The 27758-nt window shown below is 36.2% G+C and overlaps 5 protein-coding genes across 8 annotated transcripts; 3 read left to right on the top strand and 2 right to left on the bottom strand.

The window, feature by feature from the left end:
- Positions 1-79: 79 nt before the first annotated feature.
- Positions 80-3121, bottom strand: LOC104721606 (UDP-N-acetylglucosamine transporter UGNT1). 3 transcript variants are annotated; one of them, XM_087473850.1, is made up of 10 exons: positions 2802-3121; positions 2318-2394; positions 2076-2234; positions 1842-1971; positions 1349-1479; positions 1207-1251; positions 1035-1132; positions 840-947; positions 575-631; positions 80-473 (listed from the first exon to the last, which is right to left on the bottom strand). In XM_087473850.1, exons 4-10 carry the CDS (start codon positions 1964-1966, stop codon positions 399-401), a joined length of 639 nt encoding a protein of 212 aa, XP_087329976.1. In that variant the 5' UTR covers positions 1967-1971; positions 2076-2234; positions 2318-2394; positions 2802-3121; the 3' UTR covers positions 80-398. The 3 variants fall into 3 exon arrangements, 2 of the variants coding, with proteins under 2 accessions (XP_087329976.1, XP_010437933.1); XM_010439631.3 differs by having other exon boundaries at positions 1842-1975; positions 2802-3114; XR_015571769.1 differs by lacking the exon at positions 1349-1479 and having other exon boundaries at positions 1842-1975.
- Positions 3122-6204: 3083 nt separating this feature from the next.
- LOC104721605 (auxin-responsive protein IAA29-like) lies at positions 6205-7567 on the top strand. 2 transcript variants are annotated; one of them, XM_010439629.3, is made up of 4 exons: positions 6205-6570; positions 6901-7094; positions 7201-7291; positions 7412-7567. In XM_010439629.3, exons 1-4 carry the CDS (start codon positions 6308-6310, stop codon positions 7485-7487), a joined length of 624 nt encoding a protein of 207 aa, XP_010437931.1. In that variant the 5' UTR covers positions 6205-6307; the 3' UTR covers positions 7488-7567. The 2 variants fall into 2 exon arrangements, with proteins under 2 accessions (XP_010437931.1, XP_010437929.1); XM_010439627.3 differs by having other exon boundaries at positions 6778-7094.
- A 529-nt stretch (positions 7568-8096) lies between these two features.
- Positions 8097-10732, top strand: LOC104721604 (putative clathrin assembly protein At4g32285). The gene is made up of 2 exons (XM_010439626.3): positions 8097-8529; positions 8646-10732. The coding sequence occupies exon 2, from the start codon at positions 8653-8655 to the stop codon at positions 10567-10569; it is 1917 nt and encodes a 638-aa protein (XP_010437928.1). The 5' UTR covers positions 8097-8529; positions 8646-8652; the 3' UTR covers positions 10570-10732.
- A 1815-nt stretch (positions 10733-12547) lies between these two features.
- On the bottom strand, positions 12548-14188 carry LOC104721602 (glycosyltransferase BC10). Its single transcript, XM_010439625.3, has one exon. The coding sequence runs from the start codon at positions 13876-13878 to the stop codon at positions 12721-12723; it is 1158 nt and encodes a 385-aa protein (XP_010437927.1). The 5' UTR covers positions 13879-14188; the 3' UTR covers positions 12548-12720.
- Positions 14189-15982: 1794 nt separating this feature from the next.
- LOC104721601 (uncharacterized) lies at positions 15983-17542 on the top strand. The gene is made up of 4 exons (XM_087473848.1): positions 15983-16240; positions 16366-16480; positions 16691-16805; positions 16891-17542. The coding sequence occupies exons 1-4, from the start codon at positions 16140-16142 to the stop codon at positions 17283-17285; spliced, it is 726 nt and encodes a 241-aa protein (XP_087329974.1). The 5' UTR covers positions 15983-16139; the 3' UTR covers positions 17286-17542.
- The last annotated feature ends 10216 nt before the right edge of the window (positions 17543-27758 follow it).

Raw genomic sequence — 27758 nt, 5'->3', positions numbered from 1 at the left:
TCGTTTCCCGTTTAGTTTTTTGCGCAGAAACGTTGCACCATTCATTAAAATCACCGTTATATCGAACCCTTTACATAGATTTGGCAAAGGTATATGTACATTGCCAAAAGAAGCAGTAGTTTAATCTGAGTTCCAAAATAATACAAAAATCAGTTTTGTCCATAATCCAATTATGTTTCGCCTTGTAGAAAACTGAAGAAGAACAAGACACTACAGTTCAAAAAATTAGGCCTCGCATTATTAATACTACTCTAAAGTCACCTCCAAAAAACCAAAGCTGAACACTATATCTCCACTTGAACATTACTGGTCAACAACTTTTCCTTAAACTAATTAGCCTTTACGATCACTAGGCCACTCAATTTTTTATTGGATCTTCTTTCTTTGTTTTGGAGTTGTTACCTCCCAATGATCTTATAATATGCATATAAACCAGACCCAAAGAAACCAAGAATCTGTCCAATCACGTTCATCTGCGTGAATGAACCAAAATAAAAAGGTATTGAGATGTAGCCAAACGTAGATGGCGATTAAAATTTCTTTTGACAAAAAACAAAACTAAATGGGACATTACCAGGTCAAATGGGAGTCCACCAAAGACCATCCAGCCTAGTCCAACCGTGAATAGATCCTGCAACGATGATATAGAGTTCAAAGTTTTTGCTTGCAGTTGTCAAATCATAAGCCACAAAAAGACCTCAAAGCAGAAATTTACAAGTCCCATCATTAAGATGCATGATGTATGTACTACCTCTCAGGAGTCATTAAAGAATTCTTCTCCTTGGCAGATTAGATTCACACTTTCTTTTGTACAGGAGATATTATAAAGTGAAACTTACCTTCATATTGCCACAAATTGTCTGCGTGAGAGCCGAGTTGAGAGTGGTGTTAAGGAAAATGCTGTAGTTTAAGAAGAAAGCCAGCACACACGAGCAGAGTAACACAACCTGGGTGACAACATAACAGGAAACGAAATCATCAGTATCACAAACACAAAAGTGGACAGATATATAGCAGATACTGATTTGATGTACCATGAAACCAGGAGATAAAAGATGAGGAAAGTTAATTGTCTTCTCCAAGTCACCGCAAATAAATGTCCAAATCATCAATATTGGTCCGCATATGATTCCTATAATTGAAAATCTCACAAATTCAAAGGAAGTCTTAGGAGTTTAGGTCAATTTTGTAATCTGTTCAGATTACCATTGCACCACATAAGGCCAAAGCTATTCAAGCCACTTGATTTCCCTGGAGAAACAGACATAGACTTAAGTAAGAAAGATTCCAAAATGGCAGGAGAAAAAGTAGTAAAACAATTTATGCAGAAAACAGGTGACTAGTGCACCAGTCCGGGCAATGGTTGCTAGATATACTGCTGTTGCTATGTTGGCTAGGAAAACAACGCCATATCCATAAAAGTCAAACGACAAGTCCCTAGCTCCAGCAAACAATGCGCCAAGTATGATGACGCCGACACTGACATCAATTTTACAAGAGCTTAGTTGTGCATATAAGGATCAACTTCCATGATTCTCGTTTTATAGGTAATATTACTTTTAACTGATAGACAATATACCATATCACGTAATTACATCAGCTGGATTCACATATGCCTCTAAGACATGTAACATACAGAATAAGCATAAGGCTACCATTATCTCTGAAATACTCCTCAATCTTAAGTCTTGTCTATTTTGATCAAAAACAAGGATTTATTCCTTCCTAAAGGATACTATTAAACTCAGAATCTGAACACTTATGGAATTTTTTTGACTTGAGTAGACAATAGATATCCATTATGTACAACCAGAAAGTAGTATGAATAAACTGTGATTCACCTTCCAATGATAGAACGAGTATATCTCTGACCAGTGAGCATGTACTCAATCACCATAGTAAATGCCACCGTAGTGCGTCTAAGCGTGGTATACATGGGAACATTTACCCCTCTAACAGATGCCATAGAAGCTAGCTTTCAGGAGATATACATCAAACAAATTCGTGATCAATCACTACTTGCAAAACCCAAAAAACAGCAAAATTATTGCTAAGATTGGCAATAAAATGGTTACCATGTACAGAAGATAGGAAATTGCTAGAGGAAGGGTGTGAAGCAATGTCTTCAATGGCACAAAAGTCGAGGCATTATCAATAGAAAAAGAATCAGCAGCTGTGAAAGAGATGATCCTCCTTCGTCTCAAAGCATATAAAAACAAGCTAGAGGAAACCATCTGCGGAAACAAAAGTGTCAAGCTAATTCATACATTGCCAAAGAGAATAAGTGACACTGCAAAAGAGAATCACTGAACTAAACCTGGAATAACGTGATAACGTTTACACACGGGAACTCGTAGGAAGATAGAGCTGCTTTATTGAACAGCACTAGCATAACTGTGAATTAACAGCAACAGAAAAAAAAAAAATGTCAATGCCAATACATAAATTTGAAGACACATCTGATTAAACATCAAAACAGTGAACCATATTCATATTTGCCACATTATAACAACAACTACACAATGAGATTTCCCTAGAGTACTCATCAACGCGATTGTGTATGCAAGATCACTAAATTATATAGATACGGATGTACATACCGTAGAACGAATAGATTCGAAATGAATGAACATTAACAGAGCAAACAAATCTCAATCTTCGTCACGGACTATTGCATCAATCTCAGGAGAGATCAGAAATTGGATTTAACCAGGAACTACGGAATCTAAGGGAATCGAATCCGAGAACTGGACCTTTACTCTATCTATCTACTCGAAAACGCGTGAAATAGAGGAAATTACCAGCACAGGCCATGTAAGAAAGAGCAGCGTAAGCGCCACGTTTGGTCATGGCGGACCCTTTAAAAAGCCGATCGTCGACACCTTTACCGTCGATATCATCCTCGCCGGCGAGAGGAGGATCGGAAACCGGAAGAACAGGGTTAGTATTCCTCATCGTCGTTGAGAGAGGTAGACTCTCTCCACGCTCTTCGTCTTCTTCTTCGTTCGCCGTCTCTCTGTTCTCCTCCAACCGCCTACCGCACCGGAGAAATTTGCGTCACCGAACTGACCGTAAAAGACACGGGAAAAATTAAAAAACACCTCTGTTTTTGGCAATCATTATCAAAGTGGGAAAATGTCACGTGTTTTTTCTTCTCGTGGGTCAAGGCCCAATTATATTAAAGCCCATTTTAAATTATATCCTAAGCCTGTTCTATGCTTCTACTACTATAGTACTATTACATATCCCAACGTGCACTTTGGATTATGAAAAGTAATTTTTTCCCTCTTTTAATTATATTTTTTGTCAAATTGTTATGCTTCGATTAGATATTGTTGAAAAAAAGTGGTTAGCAAGTATAAGAAAGATAACCTTCTCTAGTTGAAAAAAATGAGAGATTTTAAAACTAGGACTAAGAGTCGGCTGATCTTAGTTTAGTGCTTTTATAGTGGTCAGTACTATGATTGATTTGAAATTGTAGTGAAATGATTTTAAACCCTAGTACTATAAACTAATATGGTAGATAATCATCAACACAATCTCATACCAAATTCAATGAATATGCATGAATGGGGAAGATTTTGTGGTACGGTTCGTAAAACAGTAGTTGAGGAGACATAGAAGAAACAAGATAAGACTTTGGCATTTACAACTTGATGAAGACAAGATATCAAGGCAAAGCTGTCCCGAACAGCACTCAAACCTTGTTCTACATATGTGTTTTTTTGAGTTTACAGAGAGACTCTCATTCACTTCCCCTTTTCCTAACACTTTGTTTGTCCCCCCAAACAAACACTTTCTATCCTTTACCGTTTCCTCCCACGTGCATCTTTATATCTCAAAAGACTTTTCAATTTTATAGATCTTGGATTTTCAATTCGATTAGGTTTGTTGTCGGTATATTAGGTGACTATTATTATATTTCTTTTTTTTTTTCTATTACAGGGATATTGCAGCAAAACATATATGATAATTTTACAATTTTACAACATCATCAACAACAACATAAAATAAAAAATAAGAAAATTGCAGTGAATATTCTCTTTGCCGTTTGATAAGTTTTGCTGTTTTTCTTCTATATAAAATAATAACAAAAGAAGATCGATCCCACGAGCTAGACTAAGTGTAAAGTGGTTCCCACAAGAGCCAGCCATATGGTCCTTCAACTTTTAAGGCCCATAACTTCAGTGGTCGACCCGACACTACGGCACGAGTAGTCACGCACGCACGACTCTGTTCACGTGACATTCACGTTGATATTTCCCCCTCCTCTCATCTGCTTGGTTGATCTAGAAAACATGAAGAGACCAACCAAATTTTATTATTAATATGTGATCTAGACCTTCATACTCGATAGTCACTTTCGTAAATCCAAATTCATATCTTACGAAATTATTTCTTAGAAGAGGTTGTGGGTTAAGTTACAATATTGGTGTTATAGGCCTAGCATCTATCCATTTACCAACAGTATTTAATCTTAAAGAGAAACAAAGCATATGTCAATGTCATGCTCACAACATAAATATAAGTATATAATATTAAAGTAAAAGAAATAGAAGACTATTAAAAAGTTGAACCAATACAATTACTATCTTTCTAACCTTTATTCACTGTAATTTCCTAGTCTTTGTTGTTGTTTATTTTTAATATTTTTGTTGGTATTACTATTAAGTATTAACTAATTCGGCTCGACCAAATAGTAAATTGTTCCTTCCCAAATATGGTAGTGTAACTCCATACTCTGGATAGACAAACACTTCACTTATTCAAAAGTTAATCAAACTCTGTCCCATATATTTGCAACTGGTGAAGTACTCAAAATTTGTATAGTGAATCAAGCTATCTAGTGATAGTTGTCTCTTAAAAGGAAATTTTTAAATAAAAAAATCAGAGTTTGCTACTAAATTGAAGTATTTCAAATCATATTATTGGATAAAAAGATTCTTAAATTCCACTATTTCCGTGCGAAACCCATAATTTAAAATTAGAAACATAGAATGTAAACAAAAATATGGGGCGTTGTCCGTTCCAACATTAACCAAACTTGTCTATTAATAATATTTGTGTTGGTTTGATGTTGGAGGCTAAATTCGTTGAATCATGTGACCTTTGACAAGTCCTTCTTTTTCCTTAGTATACATGTACTTTTATCATGTTTTTTAGTACCTGCTTTGATTTTCTATTTAAGTATTGTTGATTGGATTATTGAGACAAAATTGAATTAGTGACGCCAGTATACCAAAGTTAGCAACAAATTGCTGGTCAATGCTTCGGTTTATATTCTTCTGATCTTTTCACACTCTTTGATTTCTGCACTAGCAAATTATCTAATGACTAGAATTTTAAAGTATTGTCGTTTGTAATTATGTTATTGTCATGTTATAATTCAAATTTTAACCTATTACTTTATTAGTGTTAGAAAAAGTGATCTTAGTTAAGATAAGATTGATGTTGGATATAAAAACAGTATATATAAAATGTGTTTAAATTAGAATAGCATAAGAATTGAGATAAAATAATTGAAAATATGTTCGCATCAATGTTGGGATATTGGCCGACCCAAACTTAATCGATGTCGGAAGTCATTACTTCTCGCTCAAAAGACTTCCTGCTCTCTTTTTTTTCGTTTGGGAGAGAACTTGCAACTTCCTCACTACCTTTCGCTTAACGTGAAAGCCATAAATTCTATATATGATAGGAAAAAATAAACAATTCAAAACTCTTTAACATCCCCCTTTAATTTTCTACATATATATTTAGGATGATAATAATTAGTGAATTTGGATAAAATTAAACTTAATTCGGACGATTTTTTACGCGTTACACAAGAAAGAAAATGGTTGAGATAAATACCTTTTTTTGTCTCTTATTCATCAGTTATGTGAATGTATTTTCAATACTGTTGAATTTATATACGATGAAACTGAGGATAAAGATAAGATTTTTTCTAGCTAAGTCAACCGTATATTGTATATTTTGGTCCATGAAAATATGTGAACTGATATAATTCAGGATTCAACAAGAAAAATTATTGGCATTCTAATATTTGTTTGGTTACTTACTTAAGTTCTTTAGATTATATATATGTGTGACTTAGTGAGTTACATATATATTATACTTATGTATATTTTTATGATAAAGCCATGGATCCCTCCTTGACTTTTGTCCCCTTTCCTTTTACTATAAATAGGGAATACCCATGATCCTCTAATTAAGCACCAACCTACGTACACAACCTTCTCCCAAAGCCAATAACAAAAGGACACAAACTTTTCTTTTCATCAAAGACAAAGCTGCATTAATAGAAATGGAGTTGGATCTTGGTCTCTCTCTTTCGCCTCATACTAACTCTTCAAAGTTAGGGTTTGACTTTGACCTCAACAAGCATTGTGCCTTCGACGTTAGTACTGCCTCTCGTTTGGATAGCGAAAAACTGCATTTTGAGGCGACGTTTAGGTCGAATATCGAAGAAGATTGTTATGTGCCAAAACCAAGTGTGTTTGCCTTGAATGACCGGCCCAACGAGGAAGACGAAGATCCTTTGGAATCCGAGTCTTCGACTGTATACGAGTGAGTACCTAACTATATTAGGTTAAAGTAATTACATCTACCATTACTAAATCTATAATAAATTGACTTCTAAGTTTCTCAAAAACCTAAAGATTGTTGTTATTAAAAGATAAATAAAATCTTAAGATGTTGTAGTTAACCCAATGGGGACTGGGGAGGCATGATTTATAAAATTTGATAAACATTTAATTAATTTTGATAATCTAGTGAGGAGGAAAATAGCGAAGTCGTGGGATGGCCACCAGTAAAATCATGTATGATAAAGTATCGTAGTTATCATCATCGTCATAGTCGTAATCACCATCATTGCCCATATCATCATCATGGTAGGAGGATCACTGCAGTGATGAACAATCGAATGGCTACAGTTGAAAGCGTTGGATCATCATCGACGATATCATCGAGATCATCAATGTATGTAAAGGTTAAGATGGATGGTGTGGCAATAGCAAGGAAGGTGGATATCAAGCTTTTCAACTCCTACGAGTCCCTCACTGACTCCTTGATCACCATGTTTACCCAATGTGAGTACTAAACTACTAATTAAGTAAACTAAAATATATAAACACTTGAAAACAGAACATAACCTCTAAGGATTAATCTTTCGTACAATTGAATGTAATTGATCAGATGAAGACTGTGAGAGAGAAGATACAAACTATGCATTCATCTTCCAAGGGAAAGAGGGTGACTGGCTACTACCAGGGGATGTTCCATGGAGGTAGACGTTTACTTCTCTGTATTTATTGCTTCCCTTTTGATTTCAAAATAGAAGAACTTCAAGGAAAAAAGTTATTAGGAGATGGTTGACTGACTAAATTCAACTGTTTTGGTTTCGTAGGATCTTTGCGGAATCTGTTCATCGAATATCAATTATTAGGGATCGTCCGTGTGCATATACAAGACTTTTGTTTTAAAAGATAGAGAAAAGTTCAATGCGGACAATCATTATTTTACTTTGTAATTAAAATGTCTATCAGAATTTCGATTTTCTCTATTATTCTACCTTTAGAACTCAATTTAGTGGATTATTGCTAACTTGCTATCAGTAATCATGGCTAAACATGGACGTAGACATGGACGAAAAACTAAAGAAATGTCAGAAGCCTATAAGAATTCATGAGTTGTCAGTGACTAGCTAGCGAACCTAGACTTTTGTGGTTTATGGAATTGAAAATCTTTAGAGACTTGTTTGATTGAGAGAAAACCAGAAAAAAAACATAAGAATGTGATGGTTGCAGAAACCATGCTACTGATTTCCATGTCGTATATCCAATTTAAGAAGCTTCAAAGTAAAAAAATTATGATTGATCTTAGCTTAAAATATGTAAGTTAAATTAAGATATTAGCGAATAAAATAGTAAGCTTTTAAAAATTATATTTAAATATCGCATAAAATAAGACCATAAGTTTAACATCATTAAAGTAACTAAAATAATTTGTGGCAAAAGAAATTTAATACTTTTGTATAAAGACGATCCAATATTTCCCACTAAAAACTGAAAATGTTTATTTATTTATTTTTTGACAGCAAAAATTAAAGATGATTTTAATGACAAAAAAAAAAAAAAGGACAATATCATTCACTGACCGATACGATCAGATCAGTGTTCAGACTTGAGAGATTCGAGTCGAGAGAGTCTCGGACAAATACACCGTCAATCTCGGTCACAAACCAAAAACCTTCGCAACTCCTTCCTTCCACTGCAGATCAGATCCGACGGCTCTTATCAGTCCACGTCACCTTGGACTCTCTTAACTCTCTCTTGTTAAAATAAATTGTCTGTCTTGTCTTTTAGACACTTCATTTTGACTGGTTCGGCGAATCTGACACCCTTCTTAGAGAGACCTCAATCTATATAGATCTTCACACCCTTCTTCATAGATCTCAGATCCCGTCTCCGTCTCTTCCGACGCCGGCGACTACTTCATCTCATCTCCCGCAGATCTAGCGAATCGGTATTTCATTATAATTGAACAGTTCAATTCATTCATTGGACTCTCCTCCATCAATTTCTCAACCAAATCGGCTCTTTTTTTTTTTTTGGTTTGAACAATCCGAATCCGTGAGTTAGTGGAATCATGGCGCTGAGCATGCGTAAAGCGATCGGAGTTGTCAAGGATCAGACCAGCATCGGCATAGCGAAGGTAGCTAGCAACCTTGCTCCAGATCTGGAAGTTGCGATCGTTAAAGCTACAAGCCACGACGACGATCAATCTAGTGAGAAGTACATCCGCGAGATCCTTAGCCTTACTTCACTCTCTCGTGGTTACGTCCACGCCTGTGTCGCCTCCGTCTCACGTCGTCTCAAAAAGACACGTGACTGGATCGTTGCTCTCAAGGCTCTTATGCTCGTTCACCGTCTTCTTAACGAAGGTGATCCTCTCTTTCAAGAAGAGATCCTTCACGCTACAAGACGAGGTACTAGGATTCTTAACATGTCTGATTTTCGTGATGAGGCTCATTCTAGCTCTTGGGATCACTCTGCTTTCGTTAGAACGTATGCTAGTTACTTGGATCAGAGGCTTGAATTGGCTCTTTTTGAGAGAAAAGGGAAAAATGGTGGTGGTTCTGGTGGTAGTAGTAGTCATCAAAGCAATGGTGATGATGGTTATGGTCGGTTTAGGGATGATTTTAGGTCTCCTCCTCCAAGAAGTTATGATTACGAGAGTGGTAATGGTTTTGGTATGCCTAAGAGGTCTCGTTCTTTTGGAGATATGAATGAGATTGGAGGAGGGAGAGACGAGAAGAAATCAGTTACTCCTTTAAGAGAGATGACACCTGAGAGGATTTTTGGAAAGATGGGTCATTTGCAGAGGCTGCTTGATCGGTTTTTATCTTGTCGGCCTACTGGTTTAGCTAAAAACAGCAGGATGATCTTGATTGCTATGTACCCGGTTGTGAAAGAAAGTTTTAGGCTTTACGCTGACATCTGTGAGGTCTTGGCTGTTCTGCTTGATAAGTTTTTCGATATGGAGTATACTGATTGTGTTAAGGCCTTTGATGCTTATGCTAGTTCCGCTAAACAGATTGATGAGCTCATTGCGTTTTATCATTGGTGTAAGGACACTGGCGTGGCGAGATCTTCTGAGTACCCTGAGGTTCAGAGGATCACGAGCAAGCTGTTGGAGACACTAGAAGAGTTTGTGAGAGACAGAGCCAAGAGGGGCAAAAGTCCTGAGCGGAAAGAGATAGAAGCTCCTCCTCCTGCTGCTGCTCCGGTGGAAGAGCCAGCTGTTGATATGAATGAGATCAAAGCGCTTCCTCCTCCAGAGAATTACACTCCTCCACCTCCACCTGCACCAGAGCCTAAACCGCAGCAACCACAAGTAATGGAAGATCTAGTCAACTTGAGAGAAGATAATGTCACTGGTGATGAGCAAGGGAACAAGTTTGCTCTCGCTCTTTTTGCGGGTCCGCCAGGTAACAACGGCAAATGGGAAGCTTTCCCTTCTGATAACGGCGTGACATCGGCTTGGCAGAATCCAGCTGCAGAGATTGGGAAGGCTGATTGGGAACTGGCATTGGTCGAGACAGCTAGTAATCTTGAAAATCAGAAAGCCGCAATGGGTGGTGGTTTAGATCCGTTGTTACTCAATTTGATGTACGATCAAGGAGCTGTTAGACAACACGTTAGCACCTCAGAGTTAACCGGTGGAAGTTCAAGCAGCGTAGCGCTTCCTTTACCGGGTAAAAACAGTCATATACTAGCACTCCCTGCACCAGATGGAACCGTTCAGCAAGTGAACCAAGACCCTTTCGCTGCATCCTTGACCATTCCGCCTCCTTCATACGTGCAAATGGCTGAGATGGACAAAAAGCAATATCTCTTGACTCAGGAGCAGCAGTTATGGCAGCAATATCAGCAAGAAGGAATGAGAGGTCAAGCTAGTTTGGCCAAGATGAGTCCAGCCCCAACCGCAATGCCTTATGGGATGCCACCGGTTAACGGGATGGGACCGCCGCCTATGGGGTATTACTACAACAACCCTTACTGATTTCATTCATTTTGTTTTTTTTTTTTTTATTACATATATTTTTCGACCAATGTAGATGTGTTATAATCTGGTTTCTTCTTGTATGTTTCCTGATCTTGCCTCCTGTTATTGAACTTGTGAGACTTTGCCTCTTTTGAGTATTGATTAATAATGCATTTATACATTTGTTGTTTCTTTGTACAGTAGTTCTTAACTTAGCTTGGTTAGGTTTGGTTTTAGTGGGTGAAAGCTAACGATAGGTAAAAATAACTATCAGGTGGTCAACCGTATTTGTCGCTTTCTGGATTAATATGGAAGCATTTATTATTTGTTCATATTACTTTAGGAAGAAGTAATTATAGAACACTGTAATCAAATTTCATGAAACTGTAATCGAAGTTCTCTTCATGAAATTTGATTCGTGAAACATTGTGCATAGGAGGCATTTTCTAACATTGTTGGATCTTATTGACGATGACACAATGTACCTTATTAACATGGGTCATGGGATATTGGAATGGGCATATCCAATAAGCATATTTCATGTTTCTAGTGAAGATAATGGACCGTTTAAATTGACTCGTTAAAATCAATCACTTGGTCCCCAAAAACATTTTTTTTTATCTTTGTATCGAAAACTCCAATATTTGATAACAACAGGCATAGATATAGGCATGTAGCACGATAAAATAATATCTAGTCGCTTCATACACACACACAAGCTAACAAATTAATGACTTGGACTTTTGATCTAGTGCTTTATGAACTGTCTTTGATATGTCATCATCTGGATTAAAACTCAGCATATTGCAAGACAAAAGTCGACCTTTGACATTGGATAATCACGAGTAAACTCGCATGTCCAATAATTGAATGGTAGAAATGCATCTATCATCTATGAGTTACTGGACCCTATAAGAGATAATTGACTGATGAAAAACTTGTGAAGTATAAAGTTTCTTGAAACATAGAACTATAAAACTGATAGAAGGAAAGCCATTATTTGATGTTCCCTTTTCATAGTACTTCCGTATTGATGTTGTATGTATTAAAAGTTTGGAAATGTAACCAAAATATGATAGCGTTTTTGTAACAATGAAATTCTCTACATGTATTAACCATCAAAGAAAGCTAACTCGAAAGAAGCAAAAGGAACCCCTCCCCTATCAATATCATGGTTTCTTGTACGCAACAAGCCATAACTCGCTTGCTCCACAAAACAGAGGAAGACAATAAAGAACATTAACCATTTCATCGTCGCATCTCTTTTATAGTCGAATATTCTTTCTCTTGTAAAATATCTTGAACTAAAGGTCTAATTAGTGGATTGCTGAACCTTCAGTATTGATGCACTCAAAATCAACACAAAATTTCGAGGGAGCTCAACACGTGCATGTGTGCTCATATTCGTTCTATTACTTTCATGAATGAGATAAATTGATTTGGTATTCTGAAGTGTTTTCTCAGCAGAATCGTAATCTCTAACCCCTAAACCATGAAAATTAAATTCACCAACGAAAGAAAGTCACCGAGATGCAATTTTATTCTTTAACTGTCTATCACGCGATTCATGGCTTGTAGTTGTATAGACTTGTAGTTGTCAACTTTTTGTAATTTCATTGAAAAAAGTGAAAGGACAAAAAGAGCACGAGGCGAAGACGATGATCATGGGTGTGTGGTCTTTAAGCGACAGCCAAACTCGAGTGTTGACGAATCTAAGCCCCATCTTCCGCAAGCGCAAACTTATACTAGTCCTACCCCTATGTAATTAAATCTTTCGATAGTATTTAGTGATAAATTTGAAACTGTACATTTATCCATTTCATTTTCCTAGTTTCCCTCTTAGCATAAATCCAGTGTAAAGTCAAAACAGACATCACTTTCATGGCTCTATTAATTATTAAATATCTATCTTTTCTCTGTCAACTGTTCATATAAATATCTTCCGTAACAGTGAAATGGTAAGGTTTTAATATGTGCAACGATCTGCTAAAAAGGATGAGATGTCGACTAGGACGAGTACTATACTTTACTCTAAGATAATGGTAGACTTGGGTTTTCGTTATTTCGATCCCAACTACCTATTTTTAAAATTACAATTACTTACTATAACTAAAACTGAATTTACAACAATGCCATTAGAGAGAAAACCATTCACACACACTCAGTCACTCACACACCTCCAGCTGAGTCATTGAACAAGACGGTTCTAGCCATACCAAACAACGGCTCGAGAGCATCCGGAGAAAACTTCCTAGCGAACAGAAACGGATCCATCCGCTCAACCGCAGACCATTCTGAACCGTTGATTCCGTCCTCACCGTATCTCGGTCGAGTCTTTCTAAGCCGCTCAATCAGCTCAGGCACGACCTCCTCGGCCTCGTACATCCGCGGGTGACCATCGACGTTCACTGTCCAATCCACGTGAGTCAGCGTTGCGGGCACACATCCACGTGGATCCCGCATATTAAGAAGGGTAGGAAAGTAATTTTCTTCAGGATAGCACGTGTCTTCCCGCACGCACGTCTGGTTAAACTTAGCCCATATACGCCGATCACGCGCCACCACACGCGCGTGTCTCCGTTTCAGAACCCAGAACTGAGACCCGATGCGGAACTCCTCGAGCGTCACTTCCGGAAGCATGGCCTCGTCCCCACGCGCAGCCCATCTATCGAACTTCCACGGCTCGTCTTTGAGTATCTCGATGAAGCTCTTACGAGAAGAGACCAGTGTCTTGTAAGTGAAGTCAAAGGACCGAATCGGTACGCACGAAGGCGAGATTAGGGCAAACATGTAGTTCAACGGATCGTCGAGAAGCGCGTGTGCTATTAACCGACGCGCCGCCGCTGCTAGAGACGGTGTGAGTCTACTCGAGGGTTTAGAGTGAATGACCCGGTTCTTGAACACGCCGGAGAGAGGCGGGTCGTATTCTCGGGTCGGATCCGCGTGAACGTAGACATTGTAAAGATCTTTGGAGCTTCCACTGAAGTACATCTCCCAGAGTGGCGCGAACGGAAGAGGCGACGTCGTTAAGTACATGAAAGCCAATTTCCGGGTCGAACCGGGAGGCAGATTCGGGTTAACCCGAGAAGCTAGCCGTAGAAGTGGCTCGTCGTCTTTAGGAAGCGGCTGTCGAAACAGAACCACCGGAGGAGGAGAAGAAGCAGAGTCGGGGACATTTCGGGAGTAGAGAGAGAAGACGGAGAGAGAGCGGAAACCAAACTCCGGCGAAACAAAGCCGGTGAGTTCTCGCTGAATTGTGAAGATGACAGCTACCGGAAGACAAAGAAACAAAGCGCAGAAGAGAGGAAACAACGTCGGAGATAGCATCTCTGATTAGGAAAACAAAAGAACTCAGTGACTGCTTTTGGCTAATTTTTGTTTTAGAGAGAGAGTATCATTTTTTTTGGTTTCTAGAGTGAGAGAGAGTGGGATTTGGTGCAACTTGTAGCATCTTTACATTAGGCAAAATTATAGTATTTAAAATTTCGAGTACTAATTATAGAATATATTCATTCAATTCAATGGCGTTTCATATTTGGAAATTTACATCTTTATATAGAAAAATATATTTTTGTAGTCTTTGTGTCATTTAATAATATACATAACGTTCTTAAATTTTGTTTGGCCACACTAATTCGCCTAATAACATGATCACTCGTGGTACTATTTTATCCAAAAAGAGTAGTATGAGTTGAATTCTCTTTTGGTTTTCATTTCTTGTACTTTTCATCAGTTTGTAATAAATGAATCAACTAGAGAGCATAGCCCACACATATAATGTCTGATTGTGTAAATACGAATATATTCGTTGATTAGTGTTAAAGTTAACATTAAAGGATTCAATAACAATTCGATCTATGGGAGAGGTCCTTAGTTTATACACGTGGAGAGATTAAAACCGTTGGATAAGATAGCTTCAAAATGACATCATCACGTGGCTGCGTGAATTTTCGTAATCCTATCCGTTTTAGGAAACGTTTTTGTCTCGGAAGGCAACAGCTTTGGTTGGATTACGAGTTTCTCTGTACGGTGGTCCACGTGGCCGACATGCATAAGAGTTGGGCCTTGAAATCTGACTTTTTTGGGCCTTACACTAACGACGAGGCACATACACTTAGGTGGTTTTCATTCTGAGTTTTTTTTAAGTTAGGATGGGTCTTCAAATCTTATTGTTTTCAGACCTTCTTACTCTATTTTATTTGTTGGCAGAAACAATATTTTTATTTTATTTTATTTTATTTGTGTAAATCTATATATAACAAATAAATCCTAGAATTGGAACCTATTTACAATCATATCATTGACATTTTTTTTAATTTATAATTAACTATTTATTAAATTATGATAAAGTCTCCTGTAATTGCAACTTTCCAAAAAAATTGGAACTACTACTATTTACATTAAATAATAATTTGATAATTAATTAAATAAATATAACATTCCCTAAATTTGAAAAAAAGTTCTCCCTAATCAAAGTAATAATGCGTGATTCCTAATCAAAGTAATATTTTTTATTACGTATTTAAAACTAATTTTTACTTTCACGGGATTCGTATGATGAGTTTTTGCGGATTAAAAATCTTTGAACATGTTGCTGGCCCGTCTAGCATGGCGGGTTTGGACTATAAAACCAACACTAAAACTATTAGTTTATCTCATTTATTATAGATTTTTAATCATAGTTTTGAAAATTAACTTATAGATTATTAAGTATATAAACTACAAAATATTACACATACTATAATACATTCTTAATATTCCAAAAAATATATATATACACATAAAAATATACACTAACATACTATATAAGCATATACTCTGTTTAATTTTAGAGAATAAAACACATCTAAAATTTTATATTTTATCTAATAACAAATTTAATGTAATTAGGTTATAAATTTTATAAAACGTAAGAAGAAGAAAAAAAATTCTAAATAAAATTCTAAATTAATTAAAAATTCGAAAACTTAATAAATTAAAAATTATTATTTAAAATATAATAAGTTATAATTTAGTCTTGCGTATTGCGGATCAAATCCTAGTTCGTATATAAAACTATTAGTTTTGTCGTCATCGTGAATGTTTCAATGTCAGAGAAAATTATGGCTTAGAAGTGGTACGAAAGCAATACTGAAGATTTTCCTTTATTTACTTCAACCAAACGATTTGCTTTTTTTTCTGATTTGTAAAACGAAACTATATGCATTAAGTAATTCGTCGGCTTTTTTTCTTTTCATTAGAGATGAGACTACTAAAATGTGAAAGGCAGATCAATCCTTTCACATTTGTCAAGTTAGACGCAAGTTGTCCTATTTAAATTTGACCAGTCACAGTCCAAAAAATCAATCAAACAGTTACATACAGAGAGTAGATAATTTGGTGAATGCTATAGTTATATATTTAGTAAATTATTGAACTGCAACCCTAAACCGAACCGGACCGGACCAATTGACAGGACTATCTCCTTCCTCCCCCACACTCAAATTATTGAGAGAAGTGAAAAACTGAGGAGAGGGGAAGACAAAAACAATCTCACTTTGTCTCTTTTTCTCTCTCTCTCACTCATAGAAAAAGAAAGTGGTAGAAAGATGCCGAGACCAGGGCCAAGACCGTACGACTGTATCAGAAGAGCTTGGCATAGTGACAGACACCAACCCATGAGGGGTTTGCTCATCCAAGAGATTTTCAGGTCATCTTCTCTTACTCACTCACTTTGTATCTCTATCTGTGTATGTATAGGTGTGTGCATGTCTTTCTTTGTGTTGTTTGTTTCTTCAGCTCAGTTCTTCTTTGAATTCTTTTTTTTATATATAGGATTGTTTGTGAGATTCACAGTCAATCCACCAAGAAGAACACAGAATGGCAAGAGAAGCTCCCTGTGGTTGTCTTGAGAGCTGAAGAAATCATGTATTCCAAAGCCAATTCTGAGGTTTCTTCTTCTTACATTTTAATTTCTATATTTGTTTAAAGAAAGATTGTTTCTCAGTTTTTATGTATTGCTTTTTATTGCCCTCTTTGAACAGTGAGATTTAATGTCACTATTTATGGAATTGATAGAGAGAATTTTAGATTTGTACTTAAATTAATGTGTTCCATTTGGAGAATCTTTTTGATATAGTTGTAGTGGCTTTTATGTTAGGCTGAGTATATGGACCTGAAGACCCTTTTAGACCGTACAAACGAAGCCATCAACACCATCATACGGCTTGATGAGACCACCGAAACTGGGGAATATCTTCAGCCTTGTATAGAAGGTATAAAATACAATCTCTGTTTATTCTGAGTTCTTGAGGATTATTTGCTCAGATCAGTGAGCAAGTCTTGATTATTTTTTTGTAGCTGCATTGCATTTGGGGTGCACGCCAAGGAAAACTCCAAGGAGCCAACGGAACATTAACCCGAGATGTTATCTTAGCCAAGACTCAACTAACTTGAACAACATTTTGTCCCAAGTATTCATGAAACCGAACCAATTTGTTCCAAAGAATCTTGTTGCAGTAGCACAAGAGAAGCGGGTCGAGAAATGTCATGTTTCCAAGTACTCAGCCTACCCTTTATGTTATACATTCCGGCAAATCCCTGACTCGTGCAAGTCCAAGAACAGCAGACCAGCGAGTGTCAAAGATGCAACAAGTGGCATTACCTTTGGTGGGTGTGAATGTGATCTATCTCTGCGCTTAGGTCCTAGTAAGCCTACTCAAAAACGAAGTAAGATCAGCAACAACAACAGCTGAAAAGGAGGGCAAAGATTGAGTTTTGTTTAGCGAGTCTTGTGTCGGAAGGAATGTGTACGCTTTAGTTAGGTCGTTTAGTCTCCACTCTAGGTCCTAGGTGTTTGTAAGTTGTAACCATGTAAATAGAGAGATGAAGTAAACAAAAACAGTCGATGAAGTCTTCTTCTTCTTCTCCTTTCACCTACATCAGTCTCGAATCGCCAGACAGGCTTCATGATGTACTTTTTGTTGAAGCATAATCAAATCTCGTATCACAACATATTTGCATAACATATTTATATAACACAACACATTTACATAACACAACACATTTGTATAAGTTAGTTATTTGACTAAGGGACACAAGTTGTTCTGTTTTACAGTTGTGTTTTTTGATCAAAGAAGTTGTGTCTGGTATGTTATCACAACACAATGGTTCAGTTCATATAATTATAGATCGAGTCTTTGTAACACAATACAATCAGAGTTTGTAATACATTCAAATTTCAGATCAATAAAAGTATTACTTTCTTACTTTGTTTTTTCATCCTCGTAAACACACAAATACAAAACATCAACATGGTATCAGAGCTTTGCGATTGAGAGGACCAGAGAGAAAACACTAAAAGAGATAACAAGAGAGATCGTATCGTCATCCGCAAAAAGCAGAGACGATGCAAGGCTCCTCACATCAAGTGATCCCTATATTCGATGGGGAGAAGTACAACTTCTGGAGCATCAAGATGGCAACCATATTTCGAACCAGAAAACTATGGTCGGTGGTTGAAGAAGGCGTGTCGGCTGGACCGGTGCAAGAGGGAGAAACCCCTGAAACTGCAAGAGCAAAGACGCTCAGAGAAGAAGCAAAGGCGAATGATACGATGGCTTTGCAAATTTTCCAAACCGCCGTAACTGATCAAATCGTCTCACGAATTGCAGCAGCAGCATCATCAAAAGAGGCGGGGGATGCGTTAAAGGATGAATATCAAGGCTCTCCACAAGTCTGATTGGTTAAACTCCAATCACTGCATAGAGAGTATGAAAATCTAAAGATGTATGACAACGACGACATCAAGACATTCACCGATAAGTTAATTGTTTTGGAAAATCAATTAACGTATCATGGTGAAAAGAAATCAAACTCACAACTCATACAAAGATACTCATCTCTCTCCCAGCCAAGTTTGATAGCATTGTTAGTGTCCTAGAGCAAACTCGCTATTTGGATTCACTAACAATGTCAGAACTTCTTGGTATCTTAAAAGCACAAGAAGCGAGAATTACTGCAAGAGAAGAAAGCACAAGAGAGGGAGCGTTCCAAAGGAAGAGAATCTGGTTTCAAACGAGACAACACCAACAACCATGTCAATCAAGGCAAGAGGTGGTGTGGTTTTCACAAGAGCAACAACCACACAGAAGAAAAGTGTCGAAAAAACCCGAAGAAAGACGATCATGGCAAGAAACAGAAGAGTAACATCAAGTGTTATAAGTGTGGCAGGATCGACCACTACTCCAATGAATGTCGCTCAAAGAACAAAGAGAGAGCACATGTAAGTCTCGAAGAAGAAGACTTAAGTGAAGATCATATGTTGTTTAGTGCAAGTGAGGAATCAACCACAACGTTAGGCGCAGATGTTTGGCTGATCGACAGTGGCTGCACAAATCATATGACGAAAGAAGAACGGTACTTCTCTCACATCAACAGAAGTATCAAAGTACCAATTAGAGTCGGAAATGGAGATACAGTCATGACAGCCGGTAAAGGAGATATTAACGTCATGACTTGCCATGGCAAAAGAATCATTAAGAATGTATTCTTAGTACCTGGTCTGCAGAAGAACTTATTGAGTGTTCCTCAAATCATCTCAAGCGGCTATCAAGTACGTTTTCAAGACAAGAGATGCATCATCAAAGATGCAAAAGGCAAGGAGATATTGAATATTGAGATGATAAACAAGAGCTTCAAGATCAAGTTAAGTTCAGTCGAAGAAGAAGCCATGACGGCAAATGCACAAATGGAGGAAACATGGCACAAGAGACTTGGCCATGTAAGTAGAAAGCGTCTGTAACAAATGCAAGACAAGGACTTGGTAAAGGGGTTACCAAGTTTTAAAGTCAAGAAGGAAGTGTGTGAGGCATGTAACTTTGGGAAGCAGTCACGCAAAAGCTTTCCAAAAGAATCTCAAACGAAGACAAAAGAGAAGCTTGAGATTGTGCATACAGATGTATGTGGGCGGATGCAACACCAATCACTTGATAGAAACCGATATTTTCTATTGTTTCTGGATGACTATACTCATATGTGTTGGGTATACTTCCTAAAACGAAAATCGGAGATCTTCTTATTATTCAAGAAGTTCAAAGCGATGGTGGAGAAGCAATCAGATTGTACCATCAAGACGTTGAGATCCGATGGAGGTGGTGAATTCACTTCACAAGAATTCAACCAATTTTGTGAAGAAGAAGGAATCAATAGGCAAGTGACTTTGCCTTACTCACCACAACAAAACGGTGCAGCAGAACGGAAGAACAGATCCTTGATGGAGATGGCAAGAGCAATGCTTGTGGAGCAAGGATTACCGCTTAAGTTATGGGCAGAAGCGGTATATACTTCGGCTTATCTACAAAACCGTCTACCATCAAAAGCAATCGAAGACGACATGACCCCAATGGAGAAGTGGTGTGGACACAAGCCAAACGTGTCACACTTGAAGATGTTTGGAAGCATATGTTATGTGCATATTCCAGATCAGAAAAGGAGAAAACTAGACGTTAAGGCAAAGCGTGGGATTCTTGTTGGCTATCGCAATCAATCTAAAGGCTATAGAATCCTCATCTTGGAGAATGAAAAAAATTGAAGTGTCGAGAGATGTGGAGTTTGAAGAGAATAAGAAGTAGAGTTGGGATAGACAAGTGGAAGTCAATAAGATCATTGTCTTACCCATCAATGACACACAAGAGTCAAGAGATCAACGAGGAGAAACCTCCAGTCATGTTCTGTCTCAAATCAATGATCATGCGAACAATGAAGAAAGAGAAACCTCCAACCCAGTTTTGTCTCCAACCAATGATCATGTGAGCGATGAAGAAGGAGACAACTCATAAACTCCAAAGAGATACAGGAATGTGAAAGAGCTCATGGAAAATAGACAAAAGGTGGTTCTCAAAGAAACAGCTCACATATAGAAGTTTGTCTTCTTGCTCATGAAGAACCACAAACTTATGATGAAGCTTGTGATGATGAAGAGTGGAGAAGGGCCATGAGCGAGGAGATAGAAATGATCGAGAAAAACAGAACATGGAAACTAGTAGACATGCCAGAGAAGAAGAATGTAATAAGCGTAAAGTGGATTTATAAGATCAAGACGGATGCAAGTGGAAATCACATCAAGCACAAGGTAAGGCTAGTTGCAAGAGGTTTTTCTCAAGAATATGGAATCGATTATCTTGAGACATTTGCCCATGTCTCAAGATATGATACAATAAGAGCCTTACTTGCGTATGCGGCTCAAATGGAGTGGAGATTGTATCAAATGGATGTGAAGTCTGCATTTCTAAAAGGAGAGATTGAAGAAGAAGTTTATGTCACACAACCACCTGGATTTGTGATAGAAGGCAAAGAAGAAAAGGTGTTAAAGCTCTACAAAACTTTATATGGTCTTAAACAAGCCCCAAGAGCATGGTATGGGAGAATAGATTCTTACTTCATTCAAAATGGTTTTGAAAGAAGTATGAATGATGCAGCTTTGTACACTAAGAAGAAAGAAGAAGACTTGTTGATCGTTAGCTTATACGTCGATGATCTCATCATCACCGGAAACAATGTTCAACTCATCAACACATTCAAGGAGAACATGAAGAGAGAATTTGAGATGACTGATCCTGGTTTGCTGAACTATTTCCTTGGGATGAAAGAGATACAAGATGATCGTGGCATATTTCTTTCACAAGAAAAATATGCAAACAAACTTATTGATAAGTTTGGGATGAAGGAGAGCAAGAGTGTAAGCACTCCACTTACACCACAAGGAAAAATAAAAGGAGGAGAAGATGAAGACAAAGAATTTGGAGATCCATCGAAGTATCGAAGCATTGTTAGAGGACTTTTGTACTTGTGTGCATCAAGACCTGATGTGATGTATGCAAGCTCTTATCTATCAAGATACATGTCATCACCATGCATGAAGCACTATCAAGAAGTCAAAAGGGTGTTAAGATACGTCAAGGGAACCTCAAGCTTTGGCATGTTCTTTACAAGAAAAGAGACACCAAGGTTAATAGCTTACTCTGGCAGTGATTGGGGTGGTTGTCCTGAAGACAAGAAAAGCACCACGTGATATGTTTTTAGTCTTAGATCAGCTATGTTTTGTTGGCAGTCATGTAAGCAGAAAACAGTGGCTCAATCAACGGCGGAAGCAGAGTACATCGTAGTATGTGCATCAACAAATCAAGCCATATGGTTACAAAGACTATTGGAAGGCTTCGGTTTAAAGCTTGAAGAAGGGACTCCCATCTTCTGTGACAACAAGTCTGCAATAGCAATTGGAAGAAATCCGGTGCAGCATCGAAGAACAAAACACATAGAGATCAAGTACCATTTCGTGAGAGAAGCTGAGCACAAAGGACTCATTCAATTTGAGTATTGCAAAGGAGAGGATCAACTCGCGGATATACTTACCAAGGCTTTAAATGTTATAAGATTTGAAGAGCTTAGAAGAAAGCTTGGAGTGAAGCTGAGATATGATTAAGGGGGAGTGTTGAAGCATAATCAAATCTCGTATCACAACATATTTGCATAACATAACATATTTACATAACACAACACATTTACATAACACAACACATTTGTATAAGTTAGTTATTTGATTAAGGGACGCAAGTTGTTCTGTTTTACAGTTGTGTCTTTTGATCAAAGAAGTTGTGTGTAGTCTGTTATCACAACACAATGGTTCGGTTCATATAAGTATAAATCGAGTCTTTGTAATACAATACAATCGAGTCTGTAATACATTCAAATTTCAGATCAATAAAAGTATTACTTTCTTACTTTTTTTTTCATCATCGTAAACACACGAATACAAGCATAGTAAATGCCCTACATGGGCTACATTGGATTCTCCACCGAGAGGCGTTAGTTAGACAAACTCCGTCTGATCCTTTGTCGACCGAAGATGACTCTAGGACTGATATGGGCTTTTCTGAGCCAACTCAGTTTAGGCTCATTTAGTTGCCAGTGGGCTAAAAATTAATTGTTTGTAGTTGTACGATAGATAGAAAATCCGAGTGAACTTTTTTTTTTTTGCTAAACAAAATCCCACTGAACTTGACGTTAATCTTCACATGAGATTCAAAACAAGAATCTTCACAGTTAATTAATTAACGTGTAGATTGTTCTATGATTTCATATCATCATCCAGCTGGACTACATTTAGACTCGAATTTGAATCAAAGAGGCAAAAACTTAGATGCAAAAACAATCTCAACAACTAAATCTTTTGTACAAATATGAATAGACAAATGTAGTTGCACATATTATAACTTATAAAAAAGAAAGGAAAGATATTTCTCTTTTATAAAAAGTTAATAACCATTGAACCCATTTCAATTCCTGGAGCACTACTAAACTAATTCCTTGACAACCTGGAAGACCTCGTCAATTTTTAATTTCACCTAATAAGAATCTTAATAACCTGTGTGGAACGAAACCCTTATCAGCATTTTCCCTAGCAGTCCATTGTTGAAAATTTGGCAAAGTAAGATTTAAAAATAGTGTAAGCTTTTTGTAATTACTCATTTTTGTCACAAAAGTAACTTCTCATTGGATTATGAGTAAAGCTTTTCTTTCTCATTGTCCAACCTTGTCCAATAAGATATTTTATATGTTTTTTTTTTTTTTGTCAAACCAAAGATATTTTATATGTAAGTACAAGAAACAAATAATACTTATACTTTATGTCTTACCTAAAAGTTGATCCAAGTAGTTCCAATTTTATTAAATCGTGAACCAATTGACTCTCTACGTATTAGTTTGACACGAAAGGACCGTTCTCACTTCTCATGGATTCTAATTATTAGTATATAATAATAACAATTATTATATTTCTTGGACTTAAACGAACCATTATTGATGAATTAGGTAATAACTAATAAAAAAGTGCAGAGAGAAATCTTAGTCATATGTTGACGGTTTCCACGTTCATGATGATATCAAATGAGATCATTCGTATGATTGTAGTGGAAGAGACATGACGAACTATACCGATATGTTAAGATAATATTTTTATTTTGTTAAAATGATATGCTAAAGATAACATTTGTTGATTCTTGTAAACACACATGCCTACATACGTAATAATCTATGCATTCATAAAATCATGATGTATCATGATACATATTTATGTAAAGATCGAGTGGTTAAGTATTCTCCTGCATAAAGATCGAGTTGTCAATATATATAAATAGCAGATATTCATTTTATAATTAATAGTTTGTATTTTTATGTAAAATACGTTGTATCTTCTTACAACGGATAAAAAGTTAAAGATACATTCCTTCGACATATATCGTGTAATTTCATGGCTTGGGAATAATGTGTGGAATCAAACTTGTTTCAACTTATGTTTTGTTTTCTTGTCAACTAGAAAACTCCAAACCTTGATCCCTAACGATTTGATGAAATATTATTAAAGAAAAATAATGATGGTAAGAAAATGAGTCAAGCGATATGTCACGTTGAAAAGTAATAGCTGTCAACAAACCTTATAAATGCGTGATTAAGAACAAATGGTAGTTAAATATTGGGGATCATATCCAAATGTTATTTTTTTAAAATGTAAGCAAGTCTTCTTATAAAACTATTTATCTTTTTCTATTAACTGCTTCTTTCGACCAGCTCTCTGTCTTTTATATTTTCCTTCTTTTTTTGTATAGAAAGGAATAGACAATGTGTGAACTGAACTTATGCTCTCTTTAAAAACGAAACTTTCTTGATAAAGTAGCCAGATCAGTTCACATTTTTTGTTGTTAATTCACAAAAAAAAAAAAAACATCTTATTGATGAATACGTGAAAACTTACTACTATACAATGCTGTTTCAAAATAGATTTACGTGGTGGGGTGTTTTGGTAGGCATACGGTAATAAATCCCGACTCCATCTAAGTAAGATAAGCTTTGTTTAAATCAATTAAGTTCTACAATGAATGAATATATATATTCCACATCTACACGGAAATCATTGAGACAAACATATATATATATATATATATATATATATATATAAATATATTCATAGAGCTTATAAATTATAAGTAAATTGACTTATACTAATTATTATAAATAAAAAGACTTCTAGAACATTAGAACAAGGTGAGAAGTACGTAGTTACATATATTGAATAATATACCAAAATATATATACACAACAGCATATCCAGTGGAGAAATATAAATGGGTAAGTAAATATATTAGAGATAATGGAAGATGCATGTTTGAGGAAATTGCATTTAAGGTTTAGGGACGTAGAGACTAGAGAGTCCTCTTGTGCTGTCACTGTTTAGAGCCACGACGAATCACTCTGATCCGTTTACAATTTAATGCTTCAGTTTTTTTTAATAATTAAAATCTGGAATACACTTGGCGATTGGCCAACTAATTCCTCAATAATTTATAATTGAGGATTTGAATGGGAGCGTATAGACTGATTGCGGGTCATGGTCATTAAAACCAAGTTCAACTCTCAACTACATTTACATTTGAGCAATCAATATCATTCATTTAAAACTGAAATATTACAGGTACTTATAAGCATACCCCTCAAAAGAATATATATTACCCCCTCGTAGTCGGAGGATCTGCGGATGCATGAGTTGAATAGTATCTTTCTGCAGTACTCTCTCGTATATTGCTACAACATTAACTACATTTCAAAAATTCCTGATGATTGACTTGGTTTACAAAGACAGAATATAATTAAACGATGTTAATAAAGGGTGGGGAGGTTAAACAACAACGACGATTAGGTATTAACCTATACTCTCTTTGTATCACAATACATGGTTTTTTTGAATTTTTTATTGTATCACTGATTTTCTGTATATTTTTATCAATTAATACTAGTAAATTATAAATTTCAAAAATCATTGATTGAGAATTTAAAACTTTGATAAATTACTATTGGTTAATAATTATAAAAATATTTTATTATATATAATAATGTATTTATTGCTAAATATTAAATATTTTTCTTAATTTATGTGAAAATCTCAAAAAATCATTTATTCTAATATAAAGAGAGTATATCGTACGTGATCAACTATAATGAAATTTGAGATTACGAGAATAATTAATTAATGAGATGCAAATTCTTTTAAAAAATATAGTTATTGTAGTTTCGTTTACTTTGTAGTTTGTATACGATAAACCATCATAATATAGTTTAGATTATCCTAATGATATATCTTTAAAAATTAGGTAGAAATATAGGTTGAAGAAATAGCTGAATACGATGAGCATGCCATGGAAATGGAAGGCTTTATCGAAAACCAGAGATGTAATAACTAATAAAGCATATGCATATGATCATCTCTAGAATCGCAAATCATAATTAAACTAAAACTAATCTTTCTAATCGTATTCTATTGTACTAGACTACTAGTAGCATTTTGTAACGACCGCGCAATACTTCAATATGCTGGTATGGTATCTCTCTGGCTATGTTATGTATAAACAACACACAGAAAACGAGACGTAAAGAGATTTTGCACTTGGTAGTAGTAGTATTCAATAAGGTTGGCCGTTGTAAAAGGTTGTTTGATCTCTCTAAAAAAAAGAAAGATCACATCTTAGTCTTACCATTAAAGTCAAACCAAACCATGCGTCGTCGGTCGGCAGTGAAAAAGGAGTTATTTGGTCCATTTCATCAACCAGGGGTATATTTGGAATTTGATCTCCATGGGGAAAGTTAAGTAAGAAAAGTACACGGAGGAGATACGTCTAAGTGCCATCTGGCATCCGTACTCCCGTCTTTCCCCAAAAAAATAAATACCTTAAGAATCTCAAAACCACCTCTTCAACAATAAAAATTTCACACTTCCCCACGTTCCTCATCTTAATCTTCTTCTTTTTTGGCCAATTAACGTGTTATAAAGTAAGGGTTAGGTACTTATTTGTTGACAAAAATTTAAAGATGGGAACTGTTTTCCTTTTCTTACGGTAAAAGTTACTGTAGAAACAGAGGAAGTAGTTCTGTGTTGAATCATTCATCATCATCCGTCAAAGTAAGTAAGTAGACACAATATTAATACCAAACCAAAATATTTTCACGTTTGCTGATCCATCTTTATATTCTAAAATACCAAGAAGAGTTCTCTCAATTATAACATTTCATGATAAGATAAACACAAATTAAGAAAAAAAGAGCTGGATGCTGCAATTTGTAAGGGACTCTTCATTTAAAGCAGCAGCAGTCTAGAGAGAGATAACAGAGTAGTAATGGTTTTTCCACATGTTTCATTTATTATCGTTATAATTTATATATTTTCAGGTGGAAAATAAATCCACTAGTTTTTTAGTCTAACAAAAGGTTAGAGATTCATCAACTAATGAGTAATCAATTAACAAGTGGTGGAATGGTGGTGATAGCTCAATCCGTCGTTTTGAATGCAAAACATACTAAACAACACAAACCCAAATTCAGATTTTAGCCACACAACGACTAACACGACACAATTGTTAGCAATCACAAAAAAAATATATATATATATATATATATATTGTTTAGTTTTCAACCATTTACACAAGAATACAATAAAATTATTCGGCATCCTAAATGTATTATTTTAAAATGAATATGTGTGGCCTTCAACAAATCTGCAATTTTATTCACGCACATAATTGTATATTCCTCAACCGTGATGCAATTTGCAAAATATTAGCTCACAATTAGTAGTAGATGATGGATGGGTCTTCATCGTCTTCTTCTTTAAACAAAGTCAAAGGGTCACAAGAATTTGGAATAATTTAAGAACATGTTTGGTTGAAAATAGAAAAGTCCCCTAACCCCAAGTGGTCGGATCTGTCCAAAAAGAAAGTATTGTGACGGTCACAACTCACAAGAGGGAAAAGATAAAAAGGAAACGGATTTGAAGGAAACCGCTCAGAGAGATTTTAATTAGACAGACACTCTCAGCATCTCTCTCTACTTCTCTCAAACCCTTCTTGTCGTCTTTCTCCATCAAGACAAACCAAATTCAAACATCATTGATTGTGAGACAGAGAGGCAAAACAAAACAACCCCCCACTTCTATCTTCCTCGTTTCAGTTTCTGGGTTTTAATAAATTTCTCTCCTTTCTCTCTCTCTCTTCCTATCTGAATTCCGGTCTGAAATCGTCGGAACTCGGAAAGTTTTAAGCTTTGTAACAACAACGCGAAGGCGAGTTCTTGTTTCTCTCTCTGTTTGCTTCTACTCTGTTTATCTCATCTCCGTCTCAGCAATC

The sequence above is a fragment of the Camelina sativa genome, chromosome 11 (assembly GCF_030686135.1).
Source record: "Camelina sativa cultivar CO46 ecotype springtype chromosome 11, ASM3068613v1".
Classification (NCBI taxonomy): Eukaryota; Viridiplantae; Streptophyta; class Magnoliopsida; order Brassicales; family Brassicaceae; genus Camelina; species Camelina sativa.
The sequence above is the reverse complement of the archived record's forward strand: the minus strand, read 5'-3'. Positions and strand labels throughout refer to the sequence as shown.

What these genes read in the sequence shown, in the direction of transcription:
- LOC104721606 (XM_010439631.3), bottom strand. Translation starts at nt 2,955, where the DNA reads ATGAGGAATACTAACCCTGTTCTTCCGGTTTCCGATCCTCCTCTCGCC. An exon ending in TTCTTACATGGCCTGTGCTG is followed by an intron (nt 2,395 to 2,801) that starts GTAATTTCCTCT and finishes GTTAATTCACAG; the next exon opens with TTATGCTAGTGCTGTTCAAT. An exon ending in TTTCCTATCTTCTGTACATG is followed by an intron (nt 1,976 to 2,075) that starts GTAACCATTTTA and finishes ATCTCCTGAAAG; the next exon opens with CTAGCTTCTATGGCATCTGT.
- LOC104721605 (XM_010439627.3), top strand. Translation starts at nt 6,308, where the DNA reads ATGGAGTTGGATCTTGGTCTCTCTCTTTCGCCTCATACTAACTCTTCA. An exon ending in GATCACCATGTTTACCCAAT is followed by an intron (nt 7,095 to 7,200) that starts GTGAGTACTAAA and finishes GTAATTGATCAG; the next exon opens with ATGAAGACTGTGAGAGAGAA. An exon ending in CCAGGGGATGTTCCATGGAG is followed by an intron (nt 7,292 to 7,411) that starts GTAGACGTTTAC and finishes TTGGTTTCGTAG; the next exon opens with GATCTTTGCGGAATCTGTTC.
- LOC104721604 (XM_010439626.3), top strand. Translation starts at nt 8,653, where the DNA reads ATGGCGCTGAGCATGCGTAAAGCGATCGGAGTTGTCAAGGATCAGACC.
- LOC104721602 (XM_010439625.3), bottom strand. Translation starts at nt 13,878, where the DNA reads ATGCTATCTCCGACGTTGTTTCCTCTCTTCTGCGCTTTGTTTCTTTGT.
- LOC104721601 (XM_087473848.1), top strand. Translation starts at nt 16,140, where the DNA reads ATGCCGAGACCAGGGCCAAGACCGTACGACTGTATCAGAAGAGCTTGG. An exon ending in CTCATCCAAGAGATTTTCAG is followed by an intron (nt 16,241 to 16,365) that starts GTCATCTTCTCT and finishes TTTTATATATAG; the next exon opens with GATTGTTTGTGAGATTCACA. An exon ending in ATTCCAAAGCCAATTCTGAG is followed by an intron (nt 16,481 to 16,690) that starts GTTTCTTCTTCT and finishes CTTTTATGTTAG; the next exon opens with GCTGAGTATATGGACCTGAA.